Raw genomic sequence first — 13,112 nt, forward strand, 5'->3', positions numbered from 1 at the left:
CATAAAATACAATCACACTGGTATGGCTTACATCCCTTGCAATGCACAGACATTACATATTTATAGCTTTCAAGGGACATGCCTTCAATCATCGCATCCTTTGGGTCGCACCCCTTCATGCACACAGGTGCATGCTCACCCATTGCCACCAACAGTCACTTGGGTCACACCCCTTTACAAGTGCAGGCGCCTCCTCGCCGCATGCACCAGCCATTCGAATGCAATGCCTCGTTCTGCATGCCACCTCGTAATCCGCACTATGCACGCCGTGCCCGACGCACTGCGCAGGCCGCGCGCGCTGCACAGGCGCATGCCACGCGCCGCGCATGCCACGCGCCGCCCAGATTATTGAGGGTCTAACAGGCCTTCCCCACCAGATGAATCTGACGTCCTCGTCGGGTTCATCTTCTTTAAGAAGGCTTGGATCAAATCCTCAAATTGCCATAAAGTAGTGTCCTTCTCCCACGTTGCTTCCTCTATTGGCAGTCCTTTCCATTTGACAAGGAAGTAGGTCCTCCGGTTCTTCTGGCTTTGGCCTTCCACCCTTCGGTCCATGATGAACTCAGCTTGCCTCTGAAACTGTGTTTGTATATTTGGTGGAGCACGCTGTGGCACCATCTGCGAAGGTTCTTCCAAGTCTTCATGGTACTCCTTGAGGAAACTAACGTTGAACACTGGATGTACCTTAATCCTTTCTGGAAGTTCCAGCCTATAAGCCGAGTGTCCAATCCGTTTGGTCACCTTAAAAGGTCCGTCATACCGAGGAATGAGTCCCTTATGTGTTGTCTTCCTTAGGATCTTTTTCCAAATCTGAGGAGTGAGTTTCAGCCACACTTTATCCCCAACTTGGAACTCAAGTGGTCGACGCTTCTCGTCTGCCCACTTTTTCATCTGCCGCTTGGCTCTTTCCAAACAATCATGCGCCTCTTCTATCCTCTCATGCTGCGTTCTTGCGAACCGGTATGCCGCAGGACAGCGACCTTAGTCCTTTTGCTTCACTACCTCATGAAGAGTGAAAGGTTGTTGCCCTGTTGCCAACTCGAAGGGACTCTGACCTGTCATCGAGGTCTGTTGCAGATTGTAGCAGAATTGCGTAATGTCCAGCAAATTCACCCAGTTTTGCTGGTTGGCCAACACGTAATGCCTGAGATATTCCTCCAACAAAGCATTAACGCGTTCCGTCTGACCATCTGTTTGTGGATGATTGCTTGTCGAGAAGTTAAGCGTAGAGCCCATCAACTCGAACAAGGTAGTCCAAAACTTCCCATTGAATCGTACGTCACGATCACTCACAATGTTCAGCGGCAATCCCCAATACTTTACAATCTGTTTCAAAAACAATTGTGCAGTAATCTCCGTTGTACATTCCTTTGGAGCAGGAATGAACGTTGCATACTTTGAAAACCTGTCCACCACGACCATAATCGATGTAAACCCTTTCACCTTGGGCAATCCAGAGATGAAGTCCATCGATATGCTTTCTCACAGTCTGGTCGGCGTCGGTAGGGGCTCCAGCAACCCAGCAACTTTTTTCCTCTTCGTCTTGTCTTGCTAACATACAAGACAAGTTCTGACATATAAGTAGTGTCTTCTTCCGTCCGCGGCCAGTAGTAACTGGATGATAGGAGTGCCATTGTGCGCTCCTGTCCCGGATGCCCCGCCCATGGGGTATCATGTGCCTCCTTTAGTAACAACTTCCGCAAGCCGCCACCGTTAGGCACATAGGGTCGCCTTCCTTTAGCATAGAGAACACCATCCTCTATCCAAAACCGCCTTGTCACCCCCTCTTCCACTTGCTTCGAGAATTGATTTTGAAATTAGAATAAAAAATAAATTTTGAAAAGGATCTGGATTCAAGGTTTTTAAGAAGATTGGATCTGAATCTTGATTTGAAGGAAATTGGTTCAAAAAGGGAATCAAACCTTGGATATGGATTTCTGAAGAATTGAAAATGGAAAAAACTCAAATTCATAATAAAATTGGGATTTTGGATTTGTATCTTGGATCCAGCTCAAAGGATGGAATTGGATATTGGATCTGAATCAGAATCCAAGAAGTGAAATTGAATCTCAGATGTTAGATGAATCTAAGTTCAGAAATTGTTTCAATTAACCTTCTGAATGGATCAGAAGGTGAACCCAGACTGAACTGGATCCGAAATGATTAATTGGATCCTGGATATTCGATGAGATATTTTAGGTTCAATGAATAATTTGGACTCTCGATATGGATTATAGAGCAAATCTGACAACAAATCCAAGTCCGGGATGAAATTTAGACACCAGATCCAACATTGGATCCAATATCTGAATTAAAAATGGATTAGATCTCGGATATTGATAAGATATTAGATGAAGGAATTGATCTGAGTTTGAATTGGGACTTGTCCCAGTTTAGAAAAATGTCAAAAACAGTGTCTTGAAGATATTTGTATTTTTTTGTTTTCGCCCTGCAGGGGTAGAAACACGGTACTAAACTGGTCTGAACTAATTTGAACTGGATAGGTTTGAAATGAACTAAATCAGAAGTCAGTTATACTAAGGTGAACTAAATTTGAAGCTAAAACACTAGCTCAACCAACTAGGAATAGCTCAGTTTGGACTGAATTGAGCTTAAACGAGCTAAAACAAGCTAAAATAAGCTAAAATGAAGGTCTGAGTGTGTGAAAAGTGGCTTTGAGCTAGAATTTGACCATTTAAACTCTTGGTAAACTTAGATCAGACTCCTGGGGATAGGATCTACTGGATTTGGCTGACTTGGGGATAGTCTAGCTGAAATTCAAGCTAAAAATGAGCTTATTTTGCCTGAAATAGACTAAATTTAGTTAAAATGGTCAGAAATGATCAGTATTCGCTCATTGTGAGCTCAGAGGAGCTAGAAATGACAGGCATTCTAACTATTCTAAACTTAAAAATGAGTTTGGCTAGGTCTGACTAACAAAAAGGCTAAGGGTGACTTAGGGGTAAAATAGTAATTTTATTGGCCAAACAGGGTAGACTATCCTCTAGATTGGGGTAAACCTAGGGATGAGACTCTACGTCGCCCTGCAGGGGTTTGGCATCTGCAAAAAGGAATGTCAGGAATGGACTTAAAAATTTTGGGGTGTTTATAAGATCCAAGTCTGAGAACAAGATGGATCCTGGATAACATAGTGGATTGGATAAAATGATCTAGGTCCAAAATATAAAATGGATATCGGACATCAGATCCAACATTGGATCAGATCAGATCAGATATCAAATATCCAAATTGAAACATCAGTTGGATCTAGGATACAGATATAATCTCAAAAAAAGAATTGATCTGAGTCCAGACTGGAATTACACTGGCTTAGAAATTGACTAAATTGCTCCTCTGAATAGAAATGAGCACAAGTATAGACAATTTTGCCTTTCTGGGCAGGGGCATGAAGTAGAGTGAAGAGTGACACTTGGAAATAATGTTTGAACTGGCTTGAACTGGGCTCTAAGGTTCCTGAACTTGGGTGAACTATAAAGACACTATCTTAACTAGACTCCCAAACCAGATGATAAAAAACAGACGCAATTCTAAGTGAAATTGTGAGAAATTCACTATTAAGTGAAGTAAGCGACAAGAATGTACTAGGCGTAGTGAACAAAATACTTGGTTTGAACTAAAACCATAATCAACTAAACTAAGATAAACTAATTCAGAGCTTAAACAAACTAACTCCTACCTAGGCTGACTAAGGTTAGTTCAATTCTAGCTGAAATGAGCTGAATTGAGCTAAAAATGAACTCTAACAATGTGGGAAAATAGGTTTGAACTGAAATTAGACCACTTGAGCTCCTGATGAGCTCAAGTTAAACACAAAGGAATAGGATCAATTGAAATTGACTGGTTCTGAAATAATTGGATTGAATTTGAGTTAGAAATTAGCTTATTTCACATGAAATGAACCAAATTTAACTGAAATGAATAGGGTCTACTCATCGTGAGTTCATGCGAGCTAGAAATGATTGATATTCTAACTCTTCTAAGCTTGGTTGGGACTAACTGACAAGGATCTAGGGTTACCTAGGGGCAAAATGGTAATTTTTTTGGTGAAATGGGGGTGAAATGACACCTAAATTGGAATGGTCGTAGGGGTTAGACTCTTACACTATGCTAAAGGGGTTGGTATCTATGAAAGGGGATGTTTAGAGATGAACTTAGAAATTTTGGGGTGTTTACAATAGCGGACTTGTTCGATCAGTTAGGCAGTGACCAAGTATTTTTGAAGTTGGATTTGTGATCGTGTTACTGGCAGGTGAGGATTGCAAATGGCGATGAGCCAAAGACAACTTATGTCACTCGCTATGGTGTCTATGAATTTTTGGTGATGTCATTCGGGTTGATGAATGCTTCAGCCACATTCACGACATTGATGAATAAGATTTTCTACCCTTGCTTAGACAAGTTTGTGGTAGTCTATCTTGATGACATCGTGATCTACAACAACAGCATGGAGGATCATGTTGGGCACTTGCGAAAGTGTTTCAGGTACTGAAGGAGAATGACTTTTGTGTCAAGCGAGAGAAGTATCTCTTCGGATAGGAGGAGATCAGCTTCCTTGGCCACGTTGTGGGGTGTGATTTGTTATGCATAGACGGGCAGAAGATAATAGCCATCCAGGAATGGTGTCCACCAACCAAAGTACTAGAGTTGTGGTCATTTCTCGGCTTGGAAAATTACTATCGACGGTTCATCGAAGACTACTCCCTCATTGTTGCACCCCTCACGAATTTGCTGAAGAAGAATCAGGTATGGCTCTGGACAGGAGCTTTTCAAGATGACTTTGATGGCTTGAAGAAAGCCTTGGTGAGGGAACCTGTGTTGCAATTGTCAAACCACACAAGACCCTTTGAAGTCCATACAGATGCTTTAGACTTTGCCATTGGCAGAGTTATCATGCAAGAAGGACATATGATTGCTTATGAGAGTCGAAAGTGAAAGGATGCTGAGAAGCGCTACACTGTGCATGAATGTAAGATGACGGCTATCATGCACTACCTCAGGATCTGGCACCACTATCTTCTGGGTGCCCAGTTCATTGTCAAGATGGACAATATCGCCACGAGCTATTTTCAAACGCAAAAGAAGCTGACACCCAAGCTAAGTTTGACTTCACCTTAGAGTATAAGGTGGGGAAGACCAATGTTGTTGTTGACGCCTTGAGTCGCAAGGCGAAACTAGCAGTTGCACGTGCGGAGCCTTCCAAAGTTCACTTGGAGGGTGCGTTGCTGGATCGCATCCGCAAAGGTATGCAGCAAGACACAACGGTGCAACACCTAGTCTCTCTTGCACAAGTAGGAAAAACTCGGTGATTTTGGCTATGAGATGGTCTCTTTATGACAAAGGGAGGATGCATATTTGTACCTCGGTGGGGAAGCCTCCGCCATGAAGTGCTTAAGGAGTGCCATGATACACTATGAGTCGGTCATCTAGGTCAGCAGACAACCTTAGCACTTCTTGAGCGTGGCTACTATTGGCCGCAGATGAGGGATGATGTGGAGGGGTATGTGCGAACATGCCTCGTCTGGCAGCAAGACAAGAAGACAAACCAGAAGACTGTCGACCCCCTTGAGCCTCTGCCTATTCTAGAACGTCCTTGGGAAAGCATTTTCATGGACTTTATTGTTAGTCTGTCGAAGGTAGATGGCTTCAGCTCCATCCTGGTGGTGGTGGATCGTTTCTCTAAATATGTCACCTCCATCCCAGCTTCAAAGGTGTGCCCTGCAGAGAAGACTGCAGAGCTGTTCGTGAAGCATGTTATGAAGCACTAAAGTGTACCAAGAAGCATTGTGAGTGATCGTGATACTTGTTTCATGAGTAAATTCTGGCGTGAAGTGTTTTGGCTACTCGACTCTGATCTGTTATTTTTAACAAGTTTCTACCCACATACAGATGGGCAAACAGAGTGCATCAACAGACTGTTGGAGCAGTATCTTAGGCACTTTGTTAGTGCCAATTAGAAAGACTGGGTGAAGCTTCTGGACATGGCCCAATTCTGCTACAATCTTCAGAAGAGTGAGTCTTCGGGCCATAGCCCATTCGAGATAGCCATGGGGCAGCAACCGCTGACTCTGCATACCCTAGCCGCACAGGAGAAGGAAAGGTCATCCTTTGCCTATCAATTCGTTCAAAACTGGCATGAGCAGACCGAGTTGGCAAATGTGTTCTTGCATAAAGAGGCTAAGAGAATAAAGAAGTGAGCGGACAAGCATCGTCGGCCTACTAAGTTTCGTGTTGGGGACCAAGTGTTGTTGAAGCTTTGTCCTGATCACACATGCATCTTTCATGGATAACACCGCAGACTGATCAGGAAGTATGAGGGATTGTTCACCATCACCAAGAGAGTGGGCAAGCTGGCATACAAGCTGGACTTGCCCCTGGACTTTAAGGTGCACTCGGCATTTTACGTATGCAAACTAAAACCGTTCTATGTGGACAAGGGAGATCCGGAACGTAGCTTGCCACAACGTGCTCCTATACTACAGAGGGCCCCGACAACACAACGGGCCGAGAAGCATCTCAGTCAGATCCTTCGCCACAAGGTCAACTACTTAGACAAAGTGAAGAAATACCTAGTGCAATGGGAGGAAACAACAGAACCTATATGGGATCCAACTTTTTGGATGAACAACCGCTACCCGGTTGAAGTCGGGGCTTACCATGAAACAGATGGCACCGAGGATGGTGCATGATTTGAAGAAGGGAGCATGTTCTCTTGTGACTTACATTGTAAAGTTGTGTCTAGAGTCTGTTTTGCTTTCGTTGAGTCTGATGTAAGTTGCCCGGTTCAGATTAATCAATACCCCAAAGGGGCAACCCATATACTTGAACTGTAAGAGGCCTACGAGCTAAATTGTGAATTAATTAAATGTGTTGAGCATTCTTTTGTTCACCCTCATTGTGATTACTTCTTGTAATTGTAATTCTTCTCCCTCTATTCTTTCTTGTTCTCTTGCACTCTGATTACAAGCTTCTGCGACTGGCAAGCCAGCGATAAGAAGGCTTGCGGCGGTAAGGAAGGATCATCGTGTTGTGCTGGCCTATTAAAAGAAATAGGCCCATGATAGCGCATGCCTTTTAGTTTAATATTGCCTACTGTCAACATGCAACCTTGGTTCCGCCAACAAAGCTAGAGTTTGTTTCTTTTAGAGACACGCATCCAAGTCAACATTAACCAATTCATGGTATGACAATAATTTTTAGTTAATTAGCTAGCTGGAATATAAAGAGACTAAAGTATCCAACTAACATATATGTTGTATCCAACAAACATAACGGGACGGCCTAGGCACTTGAGAGTGTCAACATCTTAACTGAATACATAGATCAAAGGCATCCTAGACAGAAGGCTGTGAAAGGTCCCTTGGAGATGCTTTTCATTTGAATAAAATTAGGTGTGGACTACAAACAGACCAAGAAATTTTAGTGTGAATTTCGTAAATCTATCTTTGCAGATGTATTGGGAGAGGTCCATTTCTTAAGAATAGACACTTGGATCATACTTAATATATTAAAAAATATGATATTTTAAGCCTTAAATATCTATGAAAAAATTGAGCTGTTGATTTTTTAACCCGATAAAAACCTATTCATGTATCAGTATTATATGATCCATGAATAGATTACAATAAAATCTTAAGCGTCTAAATTACATCTGTATTGTCAAATTTAAAAAAAAAACTCAAAAATCTCCATTGACATATAATTCACGACTAATTTTTAAATATGCAAACCATGAATGGTGTGAACTAAGAATTTCTAGCACTTCTTCTGCAAATCTGACCATGCAAATGTGTTAGGCAAAGTCTCTTTGTTAGGAATCAATTTTTAATTTGTGCTTTTTTATGAAAAAATAAATCCTTTAGATGCTTGAATATTTACAAAAACTTTGTGGCATTGATTTTCAAGCTCTAAACAAATCAATCTCACATGTCGTGTAGCACCTGAGAATTTTCAATAATTTTTTTAGAAATAAAGATGAAATTCATGTTTTACGTTTTTTTTGAATTTCAATTTGGATTTGGATAATTGCAATTCTAATATTTGAATTTCAATTTGGATTCTTGCAATTTTAGTATATGGATCCTCAAATGGACTTTGGATATTGAAATTAAGATCCATAACTTTGTATGTGTATAGTGCTAGGATACATGAGCATTTTGTGGGATGATCCCTGGATGCGTATTAGCATATATATCAATCTAGATTCATGTAGGAACTGCTATTGTGTTATGCATGGAGATTTTAAAACTATACTTTTTTGTATAAAGGATTTTATTCGTAATATAGAGAAAATGTGTTCTCTCATAAAAAAATGATGGATTTTATGTTAGATTCATACTATGTGTTGAATTTTTGTATTTACAACATATTTAAATATTTGTATGCATGAATCTGATGTCTTCTTGATGGATTCAAAATAGTTGGATGGTTTTCCTTAAAATCTTTTTAAAACCCTAAAGTTTCTTGGTTGATTCTTGATATGTCATATTTTGTTCTGTGTATTTTGATCTGACCAGTCATAATGATAAATTTGTTTCTCTCAAATCGTAGACCCATAAATTCTAAAAAATTATGAGATGTTTCATACATAAGAAAGCTATCTTAGATCAAATCTCAAACTCAGATGAGTTATGGATTGAGAGGTATGTCATCTGCAAGTCGGCACAAAAATTCTATCTTGATAGTGAGTGCACAAAGATAGTATTTTGTAAAAATCATCTCTCAGAATACTCAGAATCTGTCACTGAGATTTTAAGGTGTGTTAGTCAAGATATGAAAAAACACACAGTTAAAATCTTAGAGGTCGATTCCTTATGGTTTGGAACTGAAAATCCATAAAAGATAGTCCAGAATTTGTAATTTTATGAAACATGTTATATCAAATAACATAAACAATATGTATTTCAAGATTTTTAACTCTTTGTTAGGATTGAATTAAATTTTGAATTTTTGTAGTCTTAAATCTGACATAACAAGTCACCCATAGTAAAAATTTCAGCATCCAATTCTTTTAGGACGATTTATAACTGATTTTTCATTGGAGAGACAAAATTAGACAAGACTGTTATGTGATCAGAAAATAGTTTATGTTACAAAAATTTTATTCTATGTTCTGTAATGAGTTAAGATTTGGATTTTTGCCTCTATGCATGTAACATATGTAAGTACCTTCATCAAAAATCCTAGAGCCTAAATTGTTTTGTGTGATTTATGACATAATGTAATGCCTCAAAATTTTAACTTGAAAAATACAGAATTGTTTTTGTTTGTTCTAATATGTAATGATGCAACAACTTTACCAATGGTTATATTCCAACCGCACCAAGTACTAGACGGTTCGCCTAAGCACAAGTGTGCATGTCTTAGTCTCCTAGTACCAGATCTATTATGAAACCACTAAAAGCAAACTGATTAACGACATTACATAAAAGAAACTCTTTATAAAACAATAGAAACATTGATTTTCTTTTGGTTAAAAACTTTGGGTGGGTTACAGGTATTTCTACACATTACACTCAACCATAAATTGAATTAAATGGTTCACCACATAATTAAAATATGCGTACATAGAATCACATAGCACCCTGCAGCATCCCGCAACCACTCCATAATTGCTCACTCATTACCTGTATTTGTATAAAATTATAGGGGTTAGGCTACGACGAGTCTCAGTAGGTTACATATTAATCAAGAATATGTATACTATACTAAGTATGCATGTAATCAACATTAATTCAGAATAAGAATATGATAATCATAATGATTAACTTTAGGTAGCATATTATCCGAACATATCATTAAATTAAAACATTAACAATATTATATACAGAACATAACCATGATATAAATGCAATTACAAATATAGATATAATATGAATGCAGATGTATCATCAAAAGTGTTCCTAATCAACTAATGCATTGTTTCTCTTGTTTACCAATCTTATCAAGTACTCGAAGGGTATCCTACAAAACAAACAAGACCACTCAGGTGTTTATTATGCTATTTGTTTTAATTTTTTCAGAGTGACTGACTGTGTTGAACCCACTATGAGCGGTCTTAGCCCAAGAGAAGCTCCTCTAGTGGCTATGGCCAATAGGATTGATCTTACACTTCTACAGAAGGACTGAACATGCTGCCTAGGACTAATATTGGTAGTCTTGGACCCAAACTCCAAGGACATGAGGCCCAAACGAGTCATTGAAACTCAAAACATTTTTAATAATTCACTGGTTTAGGAAGTTTGTACCACCTACCCTCTCCAAGACCGACATAGGCCTTTCAGTACAGCATACCCTTATGAGGCATACTTGGAAGCCTGAATTAGGCTTATTGGTGATGATTTTGAAAATAATATTTTTAAATCAAGAACTATGTGCAAATAATAATTTAAAATTCACTTCTTACACTCGTTGTAGAGTAGCAAGTCAGATCATCTCCATAGAGAGTGAAACTTAGGCAAAATAATTCACTGAACTTCACTTTATTAATAGCTGGAAAGAAAAAATTACACTATCTCTTAATTACAAGCTAACTGAAAAACAATAATAAAAAAACTATCCCTAACTAAACTTGGGAATCCCTCCGATAAAATTCAGGGAGCTTTAAGAGAATAATCTGACACTTTCTCCTCAGCCCACCCTCCTCCTTATGGTGGCAAAGTAGGGACATGTAATATGAAAAAACAAAAAGGGAACCTACCTTATAAAGAACATATTCTAACTAAATAAAGGATGATAATACAATAAAAGGGGAACTAAATTAAAAGGGACAAAATTTAGGGAACTATCAAGATTAACCAACTAAACTAAATTATGAAATAAAGAGGGCTCTTAATACTAAAAAGAGAAAATTGATTAACTAATTAGCTAAGTGAAACAATTAATAATTAAACAAGTTATCTAACGTGGATAAATAACAAGAATCAAGAATTAACTAACTTAGAAACTAATTAACTAATTAATAACAAAGAATCAATAATTAACTAATATCTAACTAACTAGCAAACAAGAAAACATGTTAACCGAATTCAATATTTCACTATAACAAAATAAATAAATAACTAACATGAATGAATAACAAACTTACTACTTGTTGTACGGATGACAAATATAACTAATAAAATCTGGAACTTAATAAAACTAACTTATTATCTAATTAATGTATGCAATGAATTAGAAAAACAAAACAAGAATCAACTATTGAATAATTTATCAAAACTAAAGCTATTTATAAAATAAAAAATTAAAACTGACTACTGACATGGATTAAACAAAACTAATTTTGACTAACTGAATTAAATTAACATTGATCTACAGCAATTCATAATTGAAGATAATGTAACGATTCTAATAAAATCGATAATTGGAATGAAGAAAAGAAAATCAACTAAATAATTTATTCTAATGAAACTAATTTTAATCTAATCTAATTTAAAAACATTAAACTAACACTAACACTAATCTAATTACTATAAAAAAAAATTTTAACGTGAATTGAAATTAACTAAAAAGAAAAAAATCATAACTATCTAAATCAGCTAGAATTAATCTAATTAATTACAAATAATAATTGCTAATTAATGCTATTTTCTAATCTAATTACTGAACATTAAATTCTGGACTGAACATTAACAAATATTAATTAATAAAAATAGAAATCTAATTTATTCTATTTAACTGAATTAAAAGAAACTAAATAACTACTCTATTTTATCTATCAATTTCTAATTTTTAATCAAATAATTGAATAAAACTAACTAAACCAATAAAAAAATCAAACACACGAATTAAACAATAACTAAACTAACCTATTATCTTAAATAAACAGAAAATATTCATATCTAATTAAAAAAATTTAAAAAAAAACTTGCAAAAAAACTTAATCGGCTATTTTAGAAATTCTAAATAAATTGAATCCAACAAATATCGAATATAAAGAACCTAATTTAAATTGATCTAAACCTAAATCTAAAGCTAAACTGAACTAAAAATCATGAAAATAATAAAAATAACCTAATTTATACCTAACAATTTCACTAAAACAGGAAAATATGCATGAAAAAACAAAAAAATCGATAAAACTACTTTTTGCTTAATTTTTATTTTTGAAAAAACTAAATTTAAAAGTAAAGAAACTCGAATCTAATCTAAAACTACTCTAAACTTAACCAAATCAAAGCAAATATAAAAATAAATTACGCTACGGATTCATAAAGACAGTTTTTATAAATCAGAACTTACCCGACGGGCCTTTTCAGCTAAGTTCTTCAACCTAGACGACTCAAAGACTCGACCGAAACACCATTAAGAAAACAATCAGACCTTAAATACTGAATCTAAATGATAAATAACATATAATATTAAAAACCCAAAACAAAATAAAAAAGAAAAGGGGCCAAGACTCGGGTTCTTTAAAAAAAATAAAGGGGTTAAAGACCGAAAAGTAGAGAGGGGGAGGAAGATAGCACCTCAAGGGTTGCCTGACGAATGTGGGGGTCGAAAAGAGCAGACTTATACCTTGGTTTTCATGCCACGAACATCCTTTTTATTGTTAGAATCCATTTTTGGCTGCATCACATTAGAGACCGAGTTAACGAAGAGGGAGATTGGTGGTGGAAGAAAAGAGATTGGTCGATTGCAAAGGGAGGGTTTTCGGTCGGCCGATCGTGAAGGTAGATGATGGTTCACACCAAATTCGAGTTAGAAGCCTCCACTTATGGGTACCTGTCATAAAAATGAAACCAAACAATGAAAAGAAGCATGTAATATAGTGTCAGATGTCCCCTATATATAGAAATAATTTTATAAAATTCCAAATCAAGGCCTACTTTTAGCTATTTACAAATTAGTACCCAGAACTTTTAAAATTTGCTAAAAAACACTTACACCAATTCTAGAGGGACTTTTTGGAAAATTTTTAATGCGGACCATAGACTTTGGGTCTGGAGGACGTGTGGACCAGATTTGATATCCATTTGGTACAATTTGGATTGAATGTGGATCCAGTTCACAATGGTACAGATCTGATTTATCAAAAAATGCTCTAATTTTCTCATTTTAACTCAGATTTTGTTGAAATTTGAACGGAAGCTCCT

The 13,112-nt window shown here is 37.1% G+C and overlaps 1 protein-coding gene across 1 annotated transcript; it reads right to left on the reverse strand.

Moving 5' to 3' along the window:
• Positions 1-345: 345 nt before the first annotated feature.
• LOC149822236 (uncharacterized) lies at positions 346-891 on the reverse strand. The gene has a single exon (XM_089980239.1). It carries the CDS (start codon positions 889-891, stop codon positions 346-348), a length of 546 nt encoding a protein of 181 aa, XP_089836365.1.
• Between the last annotated feature and the right edge of the window lie 12,221 nt (positions 892-13,112).

This window comes from Nuphar pumila, chromosome 11 (genome assembly GCF_984573655.1).
Source record: "Nuphar pumila chromosome 11, dmNupPumi1.hap1.1, whole genome shotgun sequence".
Classification (NCBI taxonomy): Eukaryota; Viridiplantae; Streptophyta; class Magnoliopsida; order Nymphaeales; family Nymphaeaceae; genus Nuphar; species Nuphar pumila.